This window comes from Canis lupus, chromosome 6 (genome assembly GCF_003254725.2).
Source record: "Canis lupus dingo isolate Sandy chromosome 6, ASM325472v2, whole genome shotgun sequence".
Lineage (NCBI taxonomy): Eukaryota > Metazoa > Chordata > Mammalia > Carnivora > Canidae > Canis > Canis lupus.
In genome coordinates, this window is record NC_064248.1 from 63,217,407 (window position 1) to 63,242,872 (window position 25,466).

The following is a 25,466-nucleotide window of genomic DNA, read 5'->3' on the forward strand; positions in this document are numbered from 1 at the left end:
ATTTTTGAGTGGAACACTATAGGACAATGTAATGAAGTGTACAAAAGACAAAAAAATAAAAAATAAAAAAAAAAAGGAACCAAAGTTCAGTTTCAGTAATTTGCAACTTAAATTTTAGGTCTTTGTTAGACCATTTTGCTTTAAAATTTTTACCATCTGAAAGGCTTAAGGAAATATTAAAACATCCCAGAAACCTGGCCTCCCAATATATATTCATGCAGGAAACAGAATTTAAAACTATGTGCCAGACCCAAGATTAGTCTGGTATAAAACCACTGGGTTAGTGTGTTAACAATGTATTTTCTCTCCAGACTCATGTTCCACGAGAGTTATTACTCTGAATCTTGATTTCAACTTATGATTACCTAGGAATGAGAGAATTAAGTTTTAGGAAACAAACTGCAACTTCTAAACTCACCAAAATGACTTTTATTTGTATGTGCTACATAAACAGTGAATGGTAATTCATGGCACTTGTTACTTGGTCCAGGCATGAAAAGGTTTATGGAACCAGTAAATGACATTTTAAAAAGGGTCTTCTGTCATAAATCCAAAGTAGACCTGTTTAGTACAATTCAATACTATTCCTTCAGTATTTTATAAATGGAATTTTCTTCTACTTGTATCCATTTCCCGGGGCTGAAAATTAGGAAAGAAAAAAAAAAAAAAGTAAATCTATAGGTAACACTGCTTAAAAAAAACCCTTCTGGGTCCATTTTGGAGACTGAATAGTCCAGGTCTAACAAAGGCATTAGGAGTTACTGTTCTCATATGTATGTGTAATATATATATATATGATTTTGAAGTAAAAATTGTATGTGATTGCTGACTAAAAACAGACTTTAAAATGCTGACGTTTTCATTTATGAGTTAAAATGCTCTCCAAACTTACACAAAACTTCTGTAGCAACAGTTTTCAAACATACAACAGAATCAAACACTGGCTTATGAAGAGAGTGCTGGGCCCCACTCCCTAAGTTGCTGATTCAGTAAATCTGTGGCCTAACAATCTGCCTTCCTAACAGGTTCCTAGGTGATGCTGCTGATCTACTTTGAGGACCACTATCTCAGGATACTTCAAATGAACCAGGGATCACCAGACCAAAATACCCTATCAGAGATTAGTTCTTTTGAGCTTCTGGAAATCAGAAGTATAACATATGAGCATTCAAAGCTTAAAGTACATGGCTTCCTTCTCATTCCTACTTTTAAAATGATCTAAATGGCTTTTCAAATAAGGCACATACCTTATGGACCCATTCATATTCTCCATATTTAGAATCAAAGGTTCCTTTCTGAAGAGATCTTAATTTTAAGGTAAAACGTGGTCCAAGTTCCTGAATTCCCACTTTCTTTTCACTCTTGAATATGTACCTTCAAAGATAAATGAAAGAATTAAGGGAAAACAGTCTGCATGAACTAAATGGAATTTCTTTAATATGACAGAGTTCAAAAGATAATTTATTTCTCATCTACAATACTTGTCACAATAGAAAACATATTTACATTGAAAATGTATTTCACGAAGTCAAAATCTAAGGAGCTCAAGTACCTTCCTCACCTATGAAATCTGAAGAATATATAATCCCGTTGATTATGGAATGTGGCAACTTGCCTCCCAATAAATTGAGGATTATGGGGAAAGAGAGATGCAAACATACGTCCAATAGAATGACCCAGCCTCGTAGTAAAGTTATTCAAAATTACTTCAGGTATGTGTTCTGTAGGGTCCTTGCCTCTTCTCTGGAAAAAGGATGGCAAAAATAAGGAATTAATCTATATCCTGATATTGCAAGTTTCAGAATTTACATGACACAAAAAATTTTAAAGATAATCCTTCTTAATAACAGACTACCACAGATGGCTTATCAGTCCCATGAAATAAAGCCTAAAATTATTTTAACATGCAGTGAATACCAAAAAGTCCTATTAGAAAAGTAACCTGTAAAAAAAAAAAAAAAAAGTAACCTGTTTGATAGTAATGAAGGCTATTGCCTGTCTGCCATAACTCAATTATAATCTCATAAGAAAACTGCCAGTAGATAAAACTGGCTTTAAGCAAGAGAACAAGTGTCCTTAAAAAGCAATTCAATATTTAAGTTATAGAGCTGCCTAAGCATATACTGCAAGGAGACCAATGCCAATCAAGGAATGCATAAAACTTACCTTAATTTCTTTACGCAAACGAACACTGCTCATTTTAAAATGAGCAGTTGGGCCACTCGGCAAGTGACTCAGAATTAATCCATCTGTTTAAAAAGCTAAGAACACGTTGAACTCTATAATTTAAATTGTGTAAATAACTGGTCCTCTGTATGTCCAAAGGCTCCTAAAATCTGTAGCTAGGTAGTTAAGTGTGTGTATTCTTCTGGGTTAACAAAGTTTCCTACCATACTGAAGACCCATAATCAACCCAGTATTTCAGGAAAACATTAACCTATGGTAGTCCCACTTTTTCTCTTCACAATATGATACATAACTCATCACCCTCAAAAGGGTATGTTGGGTATTCAATTAACCTAGGTGAAAAGACAAGATGGGCTTCTAGCATAATTTTAGCATTCCAAAGTTTAACTCCCATGTTCAGAAGCCTTATAACCCTAAATATGCACTTTGATACAAAAACATATACACACATTTCTATGTATATTTTTTATACATATGTAAGGTTAGTATATGCTGTCAGCTTTGAATGTTGTCCCGTAAGACCAGAGACTCCTAAGGTCTTTTCTTGAAGTCAGTGTTTCTCGAAAGACAAGCTTTTATTCTTGAGATTACTGTGCCAGCCACAAATTAAAATCAACTAATTAATGACCATTTATTGATTGTCTACCACAGACACTTCTACCAGACACACTAAACTATAAATGAAATACAGGACACCCGCCTACAATTGACAGGGTTAGGAGACTGGAATGGCTTTCTAGAATGCAGCTACCTAAGATTGCTACCTATACAACATTCCTCAAGTCTTTGTAACACAACTTGATTTTTTCAAACACTGAACCTTAGGTCAGAACCAGACTATCTCAAGTTCCCTGTAAACAGCCTGAGTTTTACAAAACAGATGTTGCCATCTTTTTATAAAGGCATCAACATTCTCCCATTAACCCATGGGTAGTCTTCAACTTCCTCCTTCCCTTCCTTGCCAAATTCTATTTACTGCTTTTACCCCCATAAATTCCTCACTTCCATAGCCACCTCTTTACCCTTACTGCTGTTCTCTTAGTTGAGGTCCTTGAGATTTTCCACCTACATTAAAACAGTATCCTAGTTGGTCTCTCTCACCATTCCAAGTAGATTTTCTAATACAGACTGTAAATCAAATTTATATGTAATAAGCTATGGGATGTTACTGTTATTTTATCTGTACCACAGTTTCTCATGCTAAGTAAAAAACTAGATCCACCTGGAGTCTTGACAGCTGTAGCTAATTTCAAACTACTCTCACCACAGCACATCTACAGAATAAAGACATCAGTACAGCTCTCATGTGGCCCCGAAGTTTAACTCCCATAAAAGGGAGTTATGCCTAGGTTTCCTAACTGGAAGGCACTGACACAACCTCTTATACAGCATACATATTAATCCTATCATATATTTTCTGTTCATGCTATTTCAAAATACCTGCCATATTGAACTCATCCATTACGGCCCACTTCATCAATGAGTTCATTTGTTACTGTTTTATATATTTGGGTGCTGCCATGTTGGGTGCATATTTACAATTCTTAGATCTTGTTGGATTGTCCCCTTTATTATGATACAGTGCTCTTCATCTCATTACAGACCTTGATTTAAAGTCTAGTTTGTAACTCTGATATGAAACATTGCTACTCCAGCTTTTTTTGACATCCATTTGCATGATAAATGTTTTTCCATTTCCTCACTTTCAATCTGCAGGTGTTTTCAGGTCTAAAATGGGTCTCTTGTATCTTTGTCCATTCTGAAACCCTATGTCTTTTGTTTGGAGCATTTAGTTCATTTACTTTCAGAATAATTATTGATAGATACAGGGACACCTGGCTCAACGGTTGAGCGTCTGTCTGCCTTTGGCTCAAGGCATGATCCCAGGAGTCCTGGGATCGAGTCTCCACTTCGGGCTTCTTGCAATGGAGCCTGCTTCTCCCTCTGCCTATGTCTCTGCCTCTGTCTTTCACAAATAAATAAAATCTTTAAAAAAAGAATTATTGATAGATACATGTTTAGTGCCATTTTATTACTTGTCGTTTCTTGAAATTTTTCTACTCAAAGAGTTCCCTTTAATATTTCTTGCAGGGCTGGTTTAGTGGTCATGGACTCCTTTAGCTTTTGTTTGCCTGGGAAACCCTTTATCTCTCCTATTCTGAATCATAGCCTTGCTGGATAGAGCATTCTTGGCTGTAGATTTTTCCCATTCAGCACTTTGAATACACTATGCCACTGTCTTCTGGCTTGGCTAGTTTCTTTTGAGGAATCCACAGCTAGCCTTATAGATCTTCCCTTGTAAGTTAGAGACTTCTTTTGTCTTACTGCTTTTTAAGACTTTTTTTATCAGTGTAGTTTCAAAGTTTAACTGCAATATATCTTGGTGTTGGCCTGCCTTTGATTTTGATGGGAGTTGTCTGTGCCTCTTGGATGCAGATGTCTATTTCCTTCCCCAGATTAGGGAGGTTTTCAACTATTATTTCCTCAAATTTTCTGGCCCCTTTTCTCTTCTGGCACTTATAATAGCAATCTAATGACATCTGATGGAGTCACTGAGTTCCCTAAGTCTGTTCTCATATTCCATAATTATTTTTTCAGCTTATTTTCCACTATTTTGCCTTCTGCTTCTTCCAGCCTTGAGTTCACTGTATCTAGTCCTTCCAATCTCAGTTACTGCATTACTCACTTCTGACTCTCTAAATCTTTTATCTCTGTGGTAAGGGCCTCCCCGAAATCTTCCATTCTTTTCTCAACCTCAGCAAGTATCCTTGATTGTTGCTTTAAATTCTCCAGCAGACAGATTACTCATATTTGTTTCATTTAGATCTCGGTTGTGACCTATCTTGTTCTTTCATTTGGGATACATTCCTCTGTCTGGCATTTTGTCTCTCTGCCTTCTTCTCTGTGTTAGAAAAGCCCCTTATGTTTCCTGCTCCAGAAGAGTAATGGCTTTGTGAAGTAGAATATACGGTCCAGGGCCTGGCACATCAGGGAGTATCTCTGGTGTGTGTTCCATGCACTCTACTGTTGCATTTTGGCTGCTCTATCTCCTTTAGGCCAGTTATCTGCAGAGGCTCTCCTTGCCTCCCATGGGCAGTGTTTGGCCCTTGGCCAGAATGTGGCAAGTTTTAACTAGGTATGCTCTGATCTGCTTGTTAAATGTGACCTGATAATCTTTCTCTACAACTGAACCTCAGCAGAACTCTGGTCAGGAGACATGGTGCTGGTCTTCTGGGGAAGGGGCTCAGCACCTTAGGACTGAAGTAAGCTTGACTAAGAAGGTCAGTACTATTGAGGCCCACTTCAAATGCCACCTCTTTTTATACAGTTAAAATTAAGTTTTAAATCTCAGCTGTCAACTTTAGCACTTGTCATTTGAGTTATAATCATATAAATGACTTTCTTCCCAACTAATCTGTTAACTCCTGGTAGATTTGTAGTATTTGTAGTATTTCTGATAAATACTAGTGCCTAGCACATAGCAGATTATCAGTAATGTTTGAATTCTTTCCTACTTTTCAAAAATTCACCACAGGTTCAACTTGATAAGGTATAACCAAAAGTATTTCCAGATATTTGAACACTGAAAAGAATCATAAAATCTCAGGGTGCTAAGAGAAGTAAAGGTTATTTCTTCCAACCAGGACTTGAATTCTCTCTAGAGCATTCCCACTAAATTGTAGTTTCTGTCAAAAGAAAACTACAAAATCCAAAATTATGAGTTCCTAAGTACTTGCATTGTACAAAAAAAAAAAAAAAAAAAAACTTATTTCTAATTCCTAGCATAAACCATGAAGAATAGGAGCCATTATTCCTATTTCAGTAACAAGGAAAAAAGGTTGAGAAGGATTTTAGGCAGATTAGCTCAAATTTCAGATCTAGGTGGCAGATCTTAATGGGTGGGATTACAGCTGCGCACAAGCCCTAAGGCACAGAGGCATTCTGTTATGATTGAGGTGAAACTAACTTTTAGTACCCAAAGGACAAGAATGCAAAACAGCTTACAAAAGCCTGCCAAAACTACAGCACAAAGAGTTACTTAGCTCAAATTTCCATTTAGAAATACTGAATAGAGGATGTAGGTCTCCAGAAAAAAACTTCCATGCTTTTACTAAAATGCCAGACCAGGCAATAAGCCTTGGAAACATAATACATTTATATGATCTTTGTGGGAGCCCTGAAGATTTAGGTACTATTTTGTATGTTAAAATATGAGAAAACCAACTAGCTAAGAAACTTGACAAAAATTACAAAAATAGTAAGTAATGAAGTCTGTATTTGACATCACATCTGTCTGACCCAAAGCCACTGGACCACAGTTTAGATAGTTGACAAAAGCTCTTTTCTAAAGTAAAAAGTTTGTATCTCCATTAATTTCCACCATTTGGCTACTACTACTCTTTTAGAGCAGCCCTTCCAGTTTGTCATGTGTCCAAATTCTAATTTCCCACAGGCCAAATATCCTCAATTCTTTCAACTTTTCTAAGTGTCATCATTAGGGGTCATGACTTATTATTTGTAAGCCCACATTAGGTCTCTAGGAATCACACTACCATTTCTATTATGGTAACTACAAATTATTCTCCTTTTAATTATTCTACACGTTTTATCTGGGTCATGGCAAATACCCACATTTCTTATTTCCCATCCTTCTTCCATTTGCCTCTCTTGTATCTTTCTCAGAGTAGCAAAGTCTCATTTATGAGTTTACGCAGATATTCTCTGAAGCCAAGATATGTGACTTTATTCAGAGTTTCTAGGCCTTATCTTATCTTTTTATCCAAGATGGACTTCTAGTGCCCCTCACCAACGTACTTACTAGTCTTGAAAACCATGCTCTGTTAACAGAGAACAAAAAAGCATTTAGGACGTCCTCTTTCCTACTTCTTCCACCAACACTTTGCCATCAACTGCATTACTACATATCAATTATAAAAGAAAATGTATCTCTGAAATTATAAAAATCAACATCCAGGCAAGATCATACTTATAAAAATTCCATTCAGTAGCATTAGGAATTGTAGAGACTGCATTAATTCTATACTTGAAACTTACAATCTTGAGATACACACACACGCGCGCGCGTACGCGCGCGCGTGTGTGTATGTATATGTTTACACATATGAATATAATCTCATATTAGGATTAATTATTCTAGTTATTTCTCTATTATAAATTTGGTCTATGTACTGATGGTACCTTAATGATCTGAATTCACCCTACAAGGTGTCCAAAATGGTAACCAGAAAAATATTAAACATTCTGGGTAAAAAGACAATACCATTTTATAAGTAAACGAGAACATAAGCTTCCTAAAGGCAACAGATGGTATAAATGAAGTTTATATACCTATACAAAATAGCTCAGCTAAAACAAGGATACAATGTTTATTGAATTGATGAATGCGTGCTTGCAGCCTTAAAATGATAGTTTTTTAACTGTCAAAAATAAAGAGAGGATCATAGACTTTGCCACTTTATAGTGGGAGACAGTTTTAAGAAAGCAGCAACTAACTACATTAAAAACATGTCTTCTGGAATAGTTAAGTATTCAAGAGATTTTAGTTATTTTGGTACATTAACCCATAATCCAAGCCAAATTATAATATGGCCAATAAAACATCACATTGGAAAGCTAATTTTAGTCTATTTTCGTCTCTGGAAAGCAACTTGTACAAGTGGATAATGTCTTTAACTTCTATGGAAAATAATAAGGCCCTAAGTGTTAGATTTAAAAAAAAAAAAAAAAAAAAACCTTTTACACTATTATTAAAAAAAAAAAAAAGGCAGTGTTCATTGATTTAAAAAAATGTTATTCTGGCAACAGCAAAGTCCTGCCCTATTTTTGATGAATCCTTAATAATTTTAATAATCAACCCACTCAAATGATCATCTTTAAAATTAATGAGCTCAGAGGGGAGGCTGGCAGATTTTGCCAGAGTGCACACTCTATCCTCTATTTTTCTCTTTAACCATACTATCTACTCTACATTTTTGTTAGTCCACCATAATTTTCTAGTTTAAAAAAGTTATGTTCTGAAAGTTATAGAAAACATCTCCTTATTCTTTCAAATATATCTTAAAAGAGGATGATGGTGAAATAGGAAAACTTTAATAAAGAAGGATACTTGGTATTTTACGATCTTCATTAATAACTATCAGATCTGTGAAATCTCTTGAAATGCACTGTGGAATAATTTTTTTCAAAGCCAGTCCTCTTCTGTAATAAACATGTGAGTTTGGTATAACTGTGGAGAGCTGTTCACAGAGTCGTACTGTTCTCTGCAAAACAAAAAACAGAAATCTTCAAAAGTGAAAAGGAATAAAAATTTTTAATGATTAACAGAAGTGTTATTAAAAAAGAACAAGGGTAGGGAAAGAATGAAATCTGAACAGTATTCAACCCTTATCAAAGGCTGATCATCCTAAAGTGGTGGTTCTCAACTGGGGGTGATTATTTGGCAATGTCTAGAAATATTTTTGGTGGTTGTGATTAGTGGCAGTGGTGGGGATGGCTGGTAGTGGTATCTATTGGAGAAGCCAGGGATGCTGCTAAACATCCTATAATGAACAGGACAACTCCCATAATAAAAAAAACTATGCAGCCCAATTTGCTAATAGTGCTGAGACTGATAAACCCTATCCTGCAGAACCATGCTTCAAGAACCTATAACCTATATCACATCACAGTATTCATTTTATTTACCTTATTCATAGGCAGTGTCTATGGCAATTAATAATAATTTAACTCAGATCTTCTGAAAATAGTCTTTTAAATAGTAATGTAAGAAAATTAAGAATTCAATAACTATACTGAGTGATATGTTTACCCCATGAGGTCTATCTGATGTTGTGATGAGAATCTTGGGAGAAGTTTGTCTGTTGAAGTAAGATGCAAATTCATCTGTAGCTTCATCATAAGCAACCTGTGAACAGAAAAGATAATTTTATATCAAACACTCCACTAAGCTTCAATCTTAAAAGCTGCTCCAGCAGGATTCTATGACACTGACTACCTTCCTAAGCTGATATGGGATCTAAAGAAAGTCAATAGGGACTTCTATTAATGGCAACATGAATAGGTTGGGTGTTTTTTTATTTGTAGAATACAAGTATAAAACTGGAAAAAACTGTCAAAAAACCATTTCAAGACACAAGCTGTGTTTATTCTTCTCATGATTTATTTGTTTACTTTGGGAGGGGAAGAGAGTGTAAGAAGGGGGAGAGGCAGAGAAAGATGGAGAGAATCTCAAGCAGACTCTGTACTGAGTGCAGAACCTGGCCCTAGGACTTGATCGCATGACCCTGAGCCAAAATCAAGAGTCAGGTACTTAACCAACTGAGTCACTCAGGTGCTCTGAGCTGTGTTCATTCTTGAAAAATGGCTAGGGCTATAGGCTAGAACATCAGGAATCTTGCTTAGAAATATTCCATTTCTTCTATCAACATGGCTGTGAAAATAGTAACTTTATCAACTTCAGGTCTGATGGTAGGCAAGAACCAGCAATCTTGAATCCAAGGGTGGTGGGCTGTATCTGGGAAAGGTGGGTTTGAAAACCCTTGCTTTGCTACTCCAAGGTTACTGGCCCAGTTCAGAGTGGGTGTGGACCAGCCAAAAATGTAAAGGAAAGCTAAAGAAGTGAAAGAACCATAAAGGGGCTGCAATAATCTCCACGAATCTCTGGCTGACAGCTGAATTACACACGGGAGAGTTCTAAGAAACCACTTCATATGAAAGGCTAGGAACACTTGAGAACTGGCTGCAACTTTCAATGCAGTCCTCAACACACACCCAGCTCAGCTGATAGACGTTTAGAGGCTCAAGGTATCTCAACATAATCTCCACCCAAATCACTGGCTTACCATTAAGCCACACAAACACAGGGACAATCTCTAGGAAGCCAGGCTTAAAATAACAATTAAAAAAAAAAAAAAAAAAAAAAGTAGAGACACATAGTGCTGATAAAGGAAATTCAACTTTTAATGTTTGTGGGCCCTGCTCCTGGGCTCCCAAGGAAGCCATACTTTTACCAAGTATGGTAAATGTTCACCAAACTTCAAAGCATGCACTCTATTGCTACCCTACCACACACTGTATCTGCTTTGTTAAAAAATAATAACCTAAAAGAAACATTTTAAACTAAACAGGAGTAAAAATCTCCCTAAATTCTGTTCCCATACCTCCAAAGCCTGCAATCTTGCACATACTAAAAGCATAAGATAAAGTTTGTAATTTTCTGAAATGTCCTTTGTCATGATGACTTGCAATTCTCAATGTAACAAAAAACATATATAAGCTGTATTAAACTTCCTTCTCCAGATAACTCTCTTCTCTGTCAAGATATTATATATCCTGGGCAGTATCCTACTGGGCTCTCTTCCTTTTCTTTTTCTTCAGAAATCCTAAAAGATTTGTTCACCTTGCACTGATAGTGCTACTCATGGGAAGACAGATTCATTACAGATTTTAAGTCCAGGCAAGTTACTAGAACAAAAAAAATCAAACAATAGAACAGTCCAGGTACTATAATATATTGCCTAAAATGTTTAGCTTTCAGCCAAAAAATTAGATATGCTAAGGAACAGGAAAGTATAACCCATAATCAGGAAAAAAGCAGCCAATAAAAACGGTCTCTGAGTGAGCCTACATGTTGAATTTAGTGAAAATTTCAAAGCAGCCATAATAAATATATTCAAGGAATTAAGAGAATACAGGAGCTTAATGCGGATCTAAGATGGCAAGAAAAAAAAAATCAATGAATTTGAAATTAGATTAATAAATATTCAATCTGAATAACAGAGAAAAGAATCATTAAAAAAGGAGCAAAACTAAAGAAACCTGTAGGACAATGTTAACCATTTCAAAAGTGTGTGAAAAGAAGTCTCTGAAGGAAAGAGAAGGTAGAAAAAAGTATCTGAAGAATAATGGGTGAAAAATTCTAACATACAGATACAAGCTCAACAAACCCTAAGTAGGATAAAAAGAACAAGAACCTAAACAAATCAAAGTCAAACTGCTAAGAGCCAAAACTGAACATTCTGAAAGAAATAAAAATCATGTGCAGGGGACAAATATTAAAATAGCTGATTTCTCATCAGAAATTATGAAGGTCAAAATGCAATGGAATAGGTTCCAAATTAAAAAAAAAAAAAAGTCAACCAAAAATTCTATAATTTGCAAAATTCTTTCAAAATTGAAGGAAAAGAAGTATATTTTCAGATAAACAAAAACTGAGATAATTAGCTATTAGATCGATTATAAAAACAAAAACATAAGGAAATCCTACAAGCTGAAAGAAAATAAGACCGGATGGTAACTTAGCTGTAAAGGAAAAGAAAGAAGAGTACTATAAATGGTAAATACAAAGTAACCATAAAAGACTCTTTGTGTGTGTTATATGTGTATACTCTTAATTTCTTTTTTTTAATGATATTATTTAAAGCAGAAATTAAAACACTGGATTTATAACCTAGGCAGATGCTGTATATATGACAATACCATAAACAAGAGTGAAGGAAACAAAGCTATGCTGGTGTAAACCTGCTATAGTTTACCAGAATCACGTCTGTATTTACCTGACATAGATAGTGATAAATTAAAGGAGGATATAATTCCTAGAGAAACTGCTAAAAGAAGCCTAAATATAAAATTTAAAAGATTAAAAGGAATTAAAATAGCATACTAAAGATATTTTTAATACAAAAGAAAGCATTCTGTCTCTCATGAATAAATAAATAAAATCTTTAAAAAATACATTAAAAAAATACAAAAGAAAGCAGTCAAGGAGGAACAGAATAAAAATAAAGATGAAATCTGTTGAAAAAAGCAAAATGGCAGATGTAAATATAACTACATCAAAAATCAACATTAAATACTAATTGTCAATAAAAGAATAAAAGAGCAATATCCAAGCATATGATGCCTGTGACACTTTAAATTCAAAGATACAAACTGGTAAAAAGTGAAAGCATGAAAAAAGAAGATATACTATAAGAAAGTGTGTTGGCCATGTATATATGAGACAAAACAGACATTAAGAAAAGAAATGTTCCAAAAAAAAAAATTTTGTAATGGGCAATTTAAGGGATGAGACAATAAGAGACACTGGATTAAGAATCAATACGTTAGGAAAATTTAATAATTATAAATGGGCATGTAACCCCAAAAAAAGTAAAAAAAAAAATTTTTTTTTAAATAGGTATGTACCTAACAACAACAACAAAAAACAAACAAAAAGACATGAATGCAAAAACTGAAAGGAATGGAAGAAATGAATAATCAACAATTATAGTTGGAGATTTCAATACTCCTTTCTCAGTAACTGATAGAATTAGGAATTCAGCAACTATATAGAAAACATGAACAACACAATCAATTTAAAACTCTCAAAACAGCAGAATATACATGTTTTCCAAAGGAACACAGAACATTGTACAGAAGAGATCTTGCCCCAGAACACATCTTTACTTGAAAAGGACTAAAATCAAACAGCGTATGTTCCAAGAACCACAAAAAAACTGAACTAGAAATCAATAGCAGAAATATATCTGGGAAATCCTCAAATATTTGGAAATTAACACACTTCCTGATAATCGATGAGACAAAGAAGAAATCACAAGAGAAATTAAAGATATCTCGAGCAGAATGAAAATGAAAGCACAGTAAACCTATCAAAATGTATGGGATGTTGCTAAAGCAGTGCTTAGGAGGAAAACCATAGTTTTATTTGATTATATTAAAAAGAAATAAAAGTATAAAATCATAATGTAAGCTTCCATTTTAAGAAACTAGAGAAAAAGAAGAATAAATGAAATCTTAGGTAAGTAGAAGAAAGGAATAAAGATCAGGGGAAAACTAATGAAGGGCAGCCTGGGTGGCTCGGGATTTAGCTCCGCCTTCGGCCCAGGGTGTAATCCTGGAGTCCTGGGGATAGTGTCCCACATCAGGCTCCCTGCATGGAGCCTGCTTCTCCCTCTGCCTGTGTCTCTGCCTCTCTCTCTCTCTCTCATGAATAAATAAATAAATTTTTTTTTAAAAAGGAAAGGAACATAACTGTAGTCCCCCTTATAAACACAGATGTACATACTCTAAACAAGGTACTGATAAACCAAAACAGTGTAAAAGATAAAACATCTTAATTAAATTGGATTTATCCCAAGAATGCAAAAGATACTAAACATTAGAAAATCTATTTCATTTCCTACATTAATACAACAAAGGAGAAAAACTGTATATCCATCTCAATATTTGCAGAAAAATCATAATTATCTAAATATTTTCAGAAAAAGCATCTGATAACATTTTATATATTCATGATAAAAACAAACAACCCTGCCAGCAAGAAAAGAATGGATTTTCCTTAATGCATAAAGAGAATCTAAAATTGAAGACACAAACATTAATGATGAAATATTAGGAGGATTCTCTTTAAAATCAGGAACATGGCACAGATAACACTACTGATACTTCTATTTATTTGATATGAGATGTCATGAAATGAAAATTATTTAAACAAATTATTAGAAACAAATTTAGGTAAGCTACTGTTTAGACGATCACAATCCAAAAATCAATAGCATTTTTATAAATGAGCAAATAAAATAATTTTTAAAGGGATGTGATTTACACTAATAAAAAACATAAAATACCCAGCAAGAGCCCTAGCAAGATTTATGTGTAAAACTGGCATGAAGAAAATTATAAAAATCTTTGAAACACATTTTTAGTAAAGAAGACCTACCTTAAAAAAGCAATATATAAATAGATTCCCTAAGTGATCTGCTTTAATTTATAATTTTATATGGCAGACCAAAGGTGCAGAAAGAGAATGTTCCTGAAGAGATAGACCAGAAAGAAGATGGAGGTGAAGAACATCCTGCTCTAACAAATATCAAAATTCACCATTAAGATAATTAAGAAAATAAAGAAGGAGAAAGAAAGAAAGAAAGAAAGAAAGAAAGAAAGAAAGAAAAGAAAAGAAAAGAAAAGAAAGAAAATAAAGAAGCGATAAAGCAACAAACTGATCAATAGCCCAAAAAAGGACAAACATGTATGGATACCTGATGTATGAAAACATTGTAATTCACTGTGGGAAAGGTTGTATCTACTCCAAAGGCTGGGGAAACTGGTTACATATAGTAGGGGCAGAAAAAGGGGTAAGGGAAGAAAAAAATTGCTTTTCTTTCTCATACCAAACGAAGAAATTGATTCATGATGATTAAGCACATAAATGTGAAAATCAGTCCTTTAAAAAATATGAGAACATATGATCACAGGATAAAGATTTCTTACCTAAGACCAAAATAAATAAATAAATATTTTTTAAAACTTTAAAACCTCAACTATATTAAGGACTTTTATTCACCAAAGACAGCACAGAAAAAGGAAAAAGACATCCAGAAATTAGAAGATACTTATACATATATGATTAGTATCCAAAATAAAAAAGAAGTTCTATAATCAATAAAATATAGGATAAAAAACTAGGCAAAAGACATGAATGAGCTGGCGTAACGTTAGCAAAAACACAGTGCATATATGAAAAGATGCTCAACCACTTTAGGAATCATGGAAATGCAAACTCAAACCACAATGAGATAGTCCTTTATCACTGGCAAAGTATTGGTCAGAATGTAGAAGTACTGGTCAGAATGTAGATGACCAGAAATATTACCCTTATTAAACACAAGTGAAAAATGATACAACCACTACTTTGAAAAACATTTTGGCACCACTATATAATGTTGAACATTTAAACATCTCATGACCCAATAAATTCTCCCCTAGGTAAATATTTAGGAAAATTTTACATATTTGTAACCTCTAAGTATCTATGATTTCCAATTTATCTCTGGCCAAGACCTCTTCCATATCTTGTCAATGACAATTCCATCCTTCTTTCTAATTGCTCAGACTAAATACCTCAATACCATCTTTGAATATTCTTTCTCACACCCCATGTCCAATTTATCAAAAAATTACAATGGCTCTAATTTCAAAATATACCTGGGAAAAAAAACAAACCTTAGAATCAAATGGATTCTCAATACTCATTGTAACTGTAGCCCAAGTCATCATCATCATAATCTCTTTCCTGGATTACTTCAGTAGTTTTCTAAATATCTGTTTACTTCTCTAATTACATTCTCAGTATAGCAACTGATTACTATTAAAAATTAAATGTGATCATATCATTCCTCTGTTGAAAACCATCCAATGGCTCATTTCACTAAGCATAAAAGCCTAAGTCCTCATGATGGTCAACAAAGTCACTGCTCTGGCTTCTGCTTTTCCCAATACTTTCCCTGGCACCTCTTCTGTAACCCTCTCTCTTGCTCACTGATTTCAGCATACTGACTTCCTTGCTGTTCTTAAAACACACTGAACATGCTCCAGGAGGAGCTCTAAGTGTTAGAGCTTTTGCATTAACTGTTTATGCACTAGTTTTTACACTGGTCATTCCTAGGAAACAAATGAGGCAGAACTGCAAGGAGGCCAATTGCTTTATATCCTTCAAGTCTTTCCTAAAAGGCCATCTCAATGAAGCCTACCCTGACCATCATTATATAGAACTGCAACCCTAACCAACAGAAAAATAGGCTAGAGACATGAACAAACTGATTAAAAAGAAAAAAAGCATAAAAAGATGTTCCACCTCATTCATAACAAGTGAACAAAAATTTAAAACTATACTGAGATACAATCTCTGCTCCATCAGACCGGAAAAAATTATTTGTAATTGCAAAATCTTGAGTGAAAGTTTGAAGAATAACATATGTTTATATAATCTCAAAGTATATCCCCTACAAACAGTTATTACAAAGGGAAAAACAAAAAGCTGCATGGGAAAACCAACAATACATTACTCCTAATAAGAGGCATCAAAACAATATCATATCTGTGGTATACCTGTCAAAATTACAAAAACTGAATATAATTACGAGCAAATATCAAAGTCATATTAGTGACATTTCACAAAAATTCCTAGACTGCACTCTTCAAAAAGTCAATGTCATTAAAAACAAAGGGAGTCCACTAAATTACAAAAAAAAGGAAGAAAAAAAAAAAAAAAGCAAAGGAAGTCCAAAGAACTATTCCAAACTAAGGGAGGTTAAAGTCATTGTAACAGAGTAAAAAGCATAAGCTGGAATTTTTCTTTTGCTAAAAAGGATACCATTTGGACAACTGTAGACAATCGAATGAGCTGTGTAGATGAGATCATCATCATGCTCATCATCATCAATGTTAGTTGTGTGATTATCAAGAAAAATACACTTGTTTATAAGTAAAATGCACTAAATTATATAGGAGTACACAGGCTTCATGTCTGCCATTTACTCTCAAGCATATCAGAGAGAATACAAAAGAAAAGCATGTGTAATATTAAGGAAATCTAGGTGAAGGATATACAATGAATTCCCACTTTTCTATTAATTCTGTATTTATGTTAAACTAAATCAAACATACACACACTCCTATACATATAAAATTGCAAACTCTACTTCAAGAAGCCCTGAATCTACTTCACTCTATTTTTTAACATTTATTTTGGGGAGGGGGGGAGCAGAATGAGCGAGAATGAGAGCATGGGGGAGAGGGAGAGAGAAAATCTCAAGCAGACTCCCTATTGAGCACAGAACCCAATTTGGGATTTGATCTTACAACCCTGAGATCACGACCTGAGCAGAAATCAAGCTGGACACTAACTGACTGAGCTACACAAGTACCCTTCCTTCTCCCTATTTTTTTAACTTTAGTAACCTATCACCTGCTAACATATGATAATTCGTTTTATTATGTTCACTGTTTGTCTCTCTCCCTAGAATGTAAGTTCCGGGTGGGCTGACATCTTTTGTGTATAAATGGCAGAGTGTTTGGTGCACTGATAGATCCCAACTCCCTAAAACAGATTCCAATACACAGCAGGCAATCAATAAACATTCACTGGAAGACTGACTGAATGTATGAAAGACTATAACTGAAAACGTTAAAGAATGTCACTAACAGCAATGTTTGAAAGCAAACATACCCAAAACCAAATATACTATACCAAAAAAAAAAAAAAAGTTTAAAAACCTTGATTCTCTCACTGTACTGTCACAAATATTTAAGAAGAAAATGTGAAGTGACATGTGGATTATTATCTTGAAACCAAGAGTTTTATGAGGACACAGAAAATACCACCAAATGTTATCCTTATATCAAAATGTCTAAAACTACAAAAATCTATAGTATGAAGAATGCTTTTCAGAGGATATTAAAAACAACAGAAGCATTACATAAGATTTTAAACAACAAAAAGTTCACCTACACATATCATACATTTCTAGAAAATAAGTAATCACTGCCTTTTTCTATATCATCTGAGAAATTCAATTATGAAATCAACTATAGCAAATAATATGCCAAAATTACAGCTGACAGAGTCTATTATACAACTTCACCAGCTGGTACTTTAAATTAAATATCAACATATGAACAAATAATTTATCAAATGTGGCCATCCAAATTTATTTAAGACTTCTAATATTACCTCTTCATCATTAGGATCTACTATAGTTTCATCATATACTCGCTGGTTGTCAATGGTCTTTGGTACAGGCTTTGGTGGAGCCTAAATAAAAGGAAAAAAGATTAAGTTTTAGAAGCAATTTACATTAACAATTTTGCATTTTGATTGGGGATGAATAACAGAAATTTCCAAATATCCAAAAACTAAATCTGTTCCTCATTTCCATCACTACATCAATCCTAAGAAGACAATCGAATGATTTTAATTTTTTTTTCTTTTAATTCTTTTCTATTTTTTTTTAATTTAATTCTGTACAGAGACATAAACATACTGGAAGAATTGCCAACTGAATAAAAAGATTTAAAACCATGCAGGAGTAGCCAAAAGAAATGGAATTAAAACAATTATCCACTAGAAGAATATCAAACAGAATGAAAAAAAATACAGTTGATGCTTAAATAACATGGATTTGAAACGTGTGGGTCCACTTATTTGCAACTTTTTAACAAGACTATAAATATATTTTCTCTTGTAATTTTCTGAATAACGCTTTCTTTTCTTCAGCTCATTTTACAGTAAGCATACAGTATACAATACACATAAAATACATGTTAATTGATTATTTACATTATTAGTACACTTCAGGTCAACAGTAAGATTAGTAATAGTTAAGTTTTTGGGATTTTCAACTGTGTAGGAGTGGAGATGGTGGTCTGCACCCCAACCTCCATGTTGTTCAAGAGTTGGCTGTACAAAGGTGTATACATATATATATACACATATATACATATACATATATATATATGGCTTTGTTCTAATACTTCCAGATAGCTATTCAGAAATAAGTAACAAAAGCTACAAATCTATCTGCTGAACTAGTAATTCTAATCTGAGGCATTTATGGTAAGGAATGAAAAGGAGGAGCAATTTATATAAAGAAATAAGCAGTATCATTATTATTAATGGAAATGAATAGCAAATAGGGCAAATATCCAACAGCAGGGTAATGACTGTGACTATGAATACTGCAAAATTGGCAACATGCATACTCAGCTTAGACCAAAAAGTTGTATAAATGAAATGCTAAGGAGCAGAAACACAGAACTGTAAGCATACACTGACTAAAACAAATTCAAAACATATGTACACTAGCAGAGAATATGAAGAAGTAAACTAGGATTTTATTTTTTATTATTTTACGAAACAAATATTAAGTTTTAGGTAATTTTTAAAAGGAAGCAGTTCTAGAAAGTTATCTTTCAGTTCCAGAAACAAGAGTAGTGAAATTTCCAAATGGTCATTGGCATATTTGTTTTAATTGACTGATCACTGAGAGTTAAGAGGCAAACATTGCTTGATAGGATTCTGCAGGTCAGAACAGTCTAATGCTGGCAATTTCATGGGATTTAACCTAATCCTATTAAAAGAAGGCATGAAAAAGCAGAATGTTTGGTTTTTATATAGTATTCATACTTTCCCTTCCTCAAAAATGTTTATCATTACTTGGTACCTCACCTTAAGAGAAGGGGGTAGTGGACAGTTGTATGTTTTAAAAATTTTGCAAGTATGTATCACGACCTAACAGTAGCTTATAAATAAAATAAAATTAAAAGAAAATAACTTGGTTGTGGATGTATTTAGTAGTTCTATTAAAAATTTCCAGTGGAAAGACTTCATTTCTTATCAATATCACAAAAATAGCCAAACCCTTTCTGGAAGCATTACCTCTGCTCTTTTTGCCATAATCCATCCAGGTATCTCACTTCCCTTCCACTCCCCATTCTCAACAGAAGAGGCTCTGTCCTGCCCATCCCCAGTCTTGCCTGACAAAGAAAGAGCCTTTGCTTCAAGTCACAAGAACTCCAACTACAGGCATAGAGCTTCCCCATTCCCAAAGTCAGGAAGATGAGTCTCTGTCTCTCAAACACATAAAATTAAGAAAAATGAGCACATTGAAACAGACATACCATTTACGTGAAATTTTGAAAAAATGTAAAATATCACTATGTGTTCATCCTTTAGGGACACAAAAAAAGAAGTGCACAGAAACAAAACATGGCAATTTCATAAGTGATTATCCTTGGAGGGGAAATTAAATAGGAAGAAGCACATAAAAGACTTTGAATATTATCTGCTAATGTGCTGTTTCTCAGCTGGGTAAAGAATAGAAAGGGATTTGTTATTTTATTTTCACATCTTTTACATATTGGGAATATTCTATAGTAAATTACAAAAGAAAGTGATACAACATAACTATCAGGGAGCATTCCTCAAAATAAGACAGAAAGCACATGACTAAAAATTTTATTTACCTTATCACCAAGAGCTTCTCTCTCTTTTTTAAGTTTTTTCTTAATCGCCAACTTTTCCTAAAAAGTTAAAAAAAAATATTGAGAAACCACCAGTTTTATCACAAACACATGCTGAAACTACACATTTCTAATGCTATGAATACTTAAACTGAGCAATCTTGTAATGTATTAAACGTCCTGACAAAGACTTTCACACTTGTTATTATAAACCAAATACGTTGGCCCATCAATAAATAATAAAGCTCTTGCTCCCTCAAAAAAAATCTAAATTGGCAAGTTTGAATACTTAACGTTTTACTACCGTTTTCTTTCACTATAAAGCCTCAAGTTAAGTAAAAAATGTAAAATGTATATCTAAACTAGTTAAGTTTTTGTTTTACTTTGCATCCCTAACAAGTTGCATTTCTAAAGAAAACCACGGCCATGCTGGTTGCTTCTCTTGGCAAGTATTAAAAATAAATGACAACGGGAGATGAGTTTTCATATTGCTTCCAATAAACCACCACTAGTTATCCATAAATCTTATAATCGAAGTCTGTTTTTAGAATTAATTAAGAACTAGCAAGATGAGTTACAACTGTACTGTAAATCGGTACCTTCCGGAGATGTCTGAACAGAATGCTTAACACACAATCGAATGTACTTTCTTCTCCCCCCCCCCCCCCAAGTGCCTAGCTACCTTCTATCCATCAGGGCTCAGATTAGTGTCAAGAAATCTCTCGGGAGGGCAGCCTGGGGGGCTCAGCGGTTTAGCGCCGCTTTCAGCCCAGGGTGTGACCCTGGGGATCCGGGATCGAGTCCCACGTCGGGCTCCCTGCATGTAGCCTGCTTCTCCCTCCGCCTGTATCTCTGCCTCTCTCTGTGTCTCTCATGAATAAATAAAATCTTAAAAAAAAAAAAAAATCTTCTGGGAGACCCTGCATACGCTTTCACCTAGAATGAGTTAGATTCCCTACGTACTCCACTTTGGCACTTCTGAGTAAGGCACAATTCACGGCCTCATAAAACCTACCTAGTAAGAGGAGTCAGGCAAGCAAAAAGAGTACGCGCGTGAACTTTTATGACGTAACAAACGCTTGCTTCCAAGGGCAATTTATGCACAAATAAGCACTCCTTGAGCTTTAACTCTTCATATTCCTCTCCGAGAACAGGACGAAGACAACGCTGTAACTACAATTACTAGAAACTTTACAGAAATAATTTCGGTATTGTTGCTGCCCAGGAAGCGGAGCAGCGTGGTTCTGGGTTTATACACCGCCTGTCTTAGGCTGTTGGAACTGGCCGAAGTCGGGTGGGCAGGGAGGGCGTCCAGGTCGGGAGGGGGGCTCTGGGGGCTAGGAGGGCGGGACATCGGGCTTCCGCTCCCAGCGCGGGGGGCCGAGGGAGGGGCCGGAAAGGAGGCGAATCCTCGACGCTGAGGCAAAAAGCTGAACCTGGCGAAAGTCTCCGAAGTCGTGCGAGGGGACCGGGACACAGGAACGGGTGTCACCCGCCTCGAGGAGGTACCGCCTCCGCGGGCACCCGGCGAGCGCCGCCGCGCAGACGCGACTCCCCGCCTCCCCTCCCCCCCCCCCGCACTGCCGCGCACGCGCGTCGAGGATGCGGCGCAAGCGCCCTGCCGCCTCGGCCGCGTCCTACCTTCCGCTGCTGCTGTTTCCACCGCGTGAACATTAAGTGTCGCCGTTGTTTGTTCTTAATTTCCGAAATGCTGAAGCCTGGGGGAAAGGCAGCCGATTTCGGAGGTTGGACCCCACTTTCCGTCGCTCCATCCTCAGCGGCTGCAGCCTCCTGGGGCTCTTCGGCGGACGCTTTCCGCTTCAGGCCTTTCTTTCCGCCGCCGCCGCTCTTCCCCCCGGCCTTCGCCATGCTGTTTGCTGGCCTTGGCGTCTGTACGGAAACGGAAGTAGCTTCCCCCTCAGGCTCCTTTGCTTAGTCTTTTACTTCCGGGGTCAGGAAGGTCTTAAAAAACGTGGACTAGTTTGTGAGCTTCCGCCATTTAAAAAGATGAAATTTAGTTTTGAGGAGAGTTTAATAGAGGATTCGCCCAGCTGTATGAATACTGTAATGATGAGTTCAGAGATCCCCGTTCATAGTGCCTACTATGTGCCGAGCCAGCAAAATATTGGAACAAAGGAGGCTTTATTGTATAAAGTTTACATCCCACTGGAAGGAGACCTGAAATGAACACACGAATAGGGTGGCCAGCTATGAAGTAACACGTGGCCCAGAGAAGATAGGATAGGATAGAGGAAGGTAAAGGCACAGGTTGCAGCTTTTAAGGGGGGATTGTCAGAATAGCCTTCATTGAAAAAGTTACATTAAGCAAAGACTTGAAAGCAGGAATGAATGGGTCAATGATGCGGTTATTTGAGAGAAGAGCTGCTTGTTCGAGTAAAGCTGTTTATTTAGGAGAAAAGCTGTCCAGGCAATGGAAACACAATTCTGGGACTCCTAGTTGATAGCAAGCATGCTATGTTTGGGTAACAGCCTGGAAGCCAGGGATAATGTGAGAAAGGGAGGGGGGTAAGGGCTTAGAAGTAACAGATTGTGTCGGATTTTGTGAGAACTTCGGCTTTTATTTTATGTGAGATTCACATCTCCTGGAGGATTTTGAGAGAAGAAACGGCATGATTTGTCTTTTACATTCTGAAAGCGTCTTTCAGGTTCTTCTTTGGAGAATAGACTTTATTTAGGGGGAGGAAGGTGAAAGGAGGGGAGAAATGATAGGAGCCTGAACCACCAGAGTGGTTCTAATGGTGAGAAGTGATCAGATTCTTGTGCAAGGTCGAATTCCTGATGATTGAATGAGGTTCTTGAGATAAAGCCAAGAGTCGAGGATGACCCCAAGACTTTTGAACTCTGCGACTGCAAGGGTGAGACTAGAGACACTTCAGGTAGAGCAAATCTGAAGGATAAGATCAAGATTTCGGTTCTCAAATAATTGAGTTTGAGACACGTAGTAGTCAAGTGATGATTGTTGGCAGTTGAGATGTATGATTGAGCAGCAGGAGAGAGAGCTATGGACTAGAGATAAAGAATTTAGGAGTCATTGGCTTATAGATGGTATTTTAAATCATTACAGTGAGTGTGGATGAAGAGCTGAGAAAGAAAAGAGGACCAAGGACTGATCGCTGGAACAGCCCTACATAAAGAGCCGGAGAGAAAAGGAGGACCCAAGAAAGGAGAATGAGAAGGGAAAATGAAGAGAGTGTCATGGAAGCCAAGCGAAGAAAGTGCTTACCCAATGGTTAAATTTTTCTGCATTCCTCATTTTAATTTTATGAAAATGTCCCCCAGAGACAAAAGAATTCCTTTTGCTTTACTGTTAGAAACTGTCTTAATTTGAAATTATATGTGTCAGTATCAACATTGGGTGTTCTGATAATCCAGTAGTTTGGTATCCATACTGCATTTTTTAACGCATTTAAATTCGTTTAAACAGGATGTTGAAAACATCAAAACTGCATCTTCCAGAATACAAACTCCATCAAAATCTGCTATGAAGCCACAAGTACCAAATTGTGATTAGAAAACTAAAATAATTATACTTAGATTTTTTAAAAAATGGCTTTGAATTATGCAATACAATAGAGGGAAAAAAGGTTGAGCCTTAAAGTCATTGACCTATCGGTTTGGCTGCAATAAGTCATAAAATATTAAGTTGCTTATTTAAAGAGGAATAACCAGATCAAAAACAAGGAAGAAGAGGGGGAAGCAAGAGGATACGTATCAGCCTTCCTCTAAAAAATAGACTGAAAAAATATTTTGGAAGTATCTTCTAGACTTATTATTTCTCCCTACATATAAAATATCATTTCCTCATAAGGACACAAAACAATCCTGAAATGGATTTAGATTTATTCAGAGGTACCATACAAATGAGACCATAGTTGCTTAACATAGAGACTTCCTATTTTTCCTTCATAGCTTATTTGTAATAACGGTTGTGTGAGTTGAGTGAAAGGATTTCTGTGATCAGAATAAAATCCCTATTCTGAAGAAGTCAAAAAGCATTGGTCAATTCAGCAAATATATATTTAAGCTACCCGATAAATCAACAGTGTGAATGAGTATGATGGAAGCAGTGGGCTCTATATTCAAGTCTGTGTTTAGGCTTTAGTCAGTCACTTAGATGGTATAAAATCTCAATTAAGTCACATAATCTCTGTGAGACTCAATATCTTGACCTGTAAATGAGGCTAATTATACTAACATGTAGAAACACATCCAATAAATGCTAATTAGCTGTTTTTATAGTTCCAGGTATGAGACTATGCCAAACATTATGGAGAAAAAAAAAAAGACGTCATAATTGTGCTCAAGTAGCTTAGAGCTTAAAAGATGTTGAAGCACAATTCTAGTGTATGTATTAAATAGTGGTCCGTGTAAAGTGCTTCTCACCTTGATGTCCATTTCAGCTATTTGTTTTTTCCCATTAATTGCTTCATTGTCTGATATTTTCAGGACACATTTCCAATAGAGTGTAGTTATTTTCAAAGAAACACTTATTTTATATATTTAATAAATATATTGTTTTGCTTATTTGTTTTAGCTCTGACATATGAGATAACCTGAAATACAACTTTTGGACGCCAGATGAATTCAATGATCCAAACTAATAAATGACCAACTTTCTGTTCAGAAAATTGGATTGATTATTTTACAATATGACTTGAGCTCTTTATGTCACAAAAATTCTTCCAAAGGCACAAAATACAAATCCATTGCATAAGAATAAGGGGCACCAGTTGGGGCTTAGAAGATATTTTATTTACAATGTGGTATAAATATTTGACAAACACAAAGTAAATTAATGCTTCCTGACTTTGAATTATGCCATATAATTTTTGGAAAGGATTGTTAAAGAAAAACCAACATGAAGGCCACAGTTTGAAAATATGCCTAGCCCAGCACTTATAGTCATGTAACCAAAACTTAAACTATCCTGATTTCCCCAAAATTCTGACTGGCCTAAAACAAGAGTTAAGCGTTTTATAGGTCAATGTCACCTTATAGTTTCCTACCCAATCAGCTACACACAATTAAGCTTGCACACACTAAAAAGACTAAGTTTTTAGTAACCAATCAAAATTGAAAAAAAAAAAAAACAACAATGTATTCCCTCATTCATATTTTATAAACTGAGCTGTAACTGCTAAAAGCTGAGCTCCCAACCCCTTTTAGCTTGAAGTCTCCCTGTCTGTGAACAGTTTTGCTTTTTGCTCAATATAATGTTCATATGAAACAAAGCTCCTAGAAGTTTCTTTTGATAAGAACAATAGAACTATTACAAAACTAGCATCTCATCTGTGGATGTTTCATAGGTACCCAAGAGCTGTTTTTGGCACTTAAACTACTTATCTCAAGGAATTTTAAGAGTTCTCTTTTTTGTTTATTCTATAAGTGATTAATGAGGTTTGTTTCTCAGGCTTTACTGACCCAGGGAGTTAGTTGAA

At 35.4% G+C, this 25,466-nt stretch overlaps 1 protein-coding gene and 1 long non-coding RNA gene across 2 annotated transcripts; one reads left to right on the forward strand and one right to left on the reverse strand.

Moving 5' to 3' along the window:
- Positions 1 to 406: 406 nt before the first annotated feature.
- Positions 407 to 21,940, reverse strand: RPF1 (ribosome production factor 1 homolog). The gene is made up of 9 exons (XM_025417828.2): positions 21,649 to 21,940; positions 20,011 to 20,067; positions 17,720 to 17,800; positions 9,017 to 9,112; positions 8,315 to 8,468; positions 2,167 to 2,249; positions 1,562 to 1,743; positions 1,248 to 1,374; positions 407 to 639 (listed from the first exon to the last, which is right to left on the reverse strand). Exons 1-9 carry the CDS (start codon positions 21,874 to 21,876, stop codon positions 598 to 600), a joined length of 1,050 nt encoding a protein of 349 aa, XP_025273613.1. The 5' UTR covers positions 21,877 to 21,940; the 3' UTR covers positions 407 to 597.
- Positions 21,614 to 24,676, forward strand: LOC112640980 (uncharacterized). The gene is made up of 2 exons (XR_003124384.3): positions 21,614 to 21,752; positions 23,093 to 24,676. It is a non-coding gene; the product is annotated as an uncharacterized LOC112640980 (long non-coding RNA).
- The last annotated feature ends 790 nt before the right edge of the window (positions 24,677 to 25,466 follow it).

Coding starts and splice junctions, on each gene's coding strand:
- RPF1 (XM_025417828.2), bottom strand. CDS start 21,876: ATGGCGAAGGCCGGGGGGAAGAGCGGCGGCGGCGGAAAGAAAGGCCTG. Junction 8,469..9,016: donor CATCAGATAGACCTCATGGG/GTAAACATATCA, acceptor TTTGTTTTGCAG/AGAACAGTACGACTCTGTGA. Junction 2,250..8,314: donor TGAAGATCGTAAAATACCAA/GTATCCTTCTTT, acceptor CTTTTTAAACAG/ATGGATTAATTCTGAGTCAC.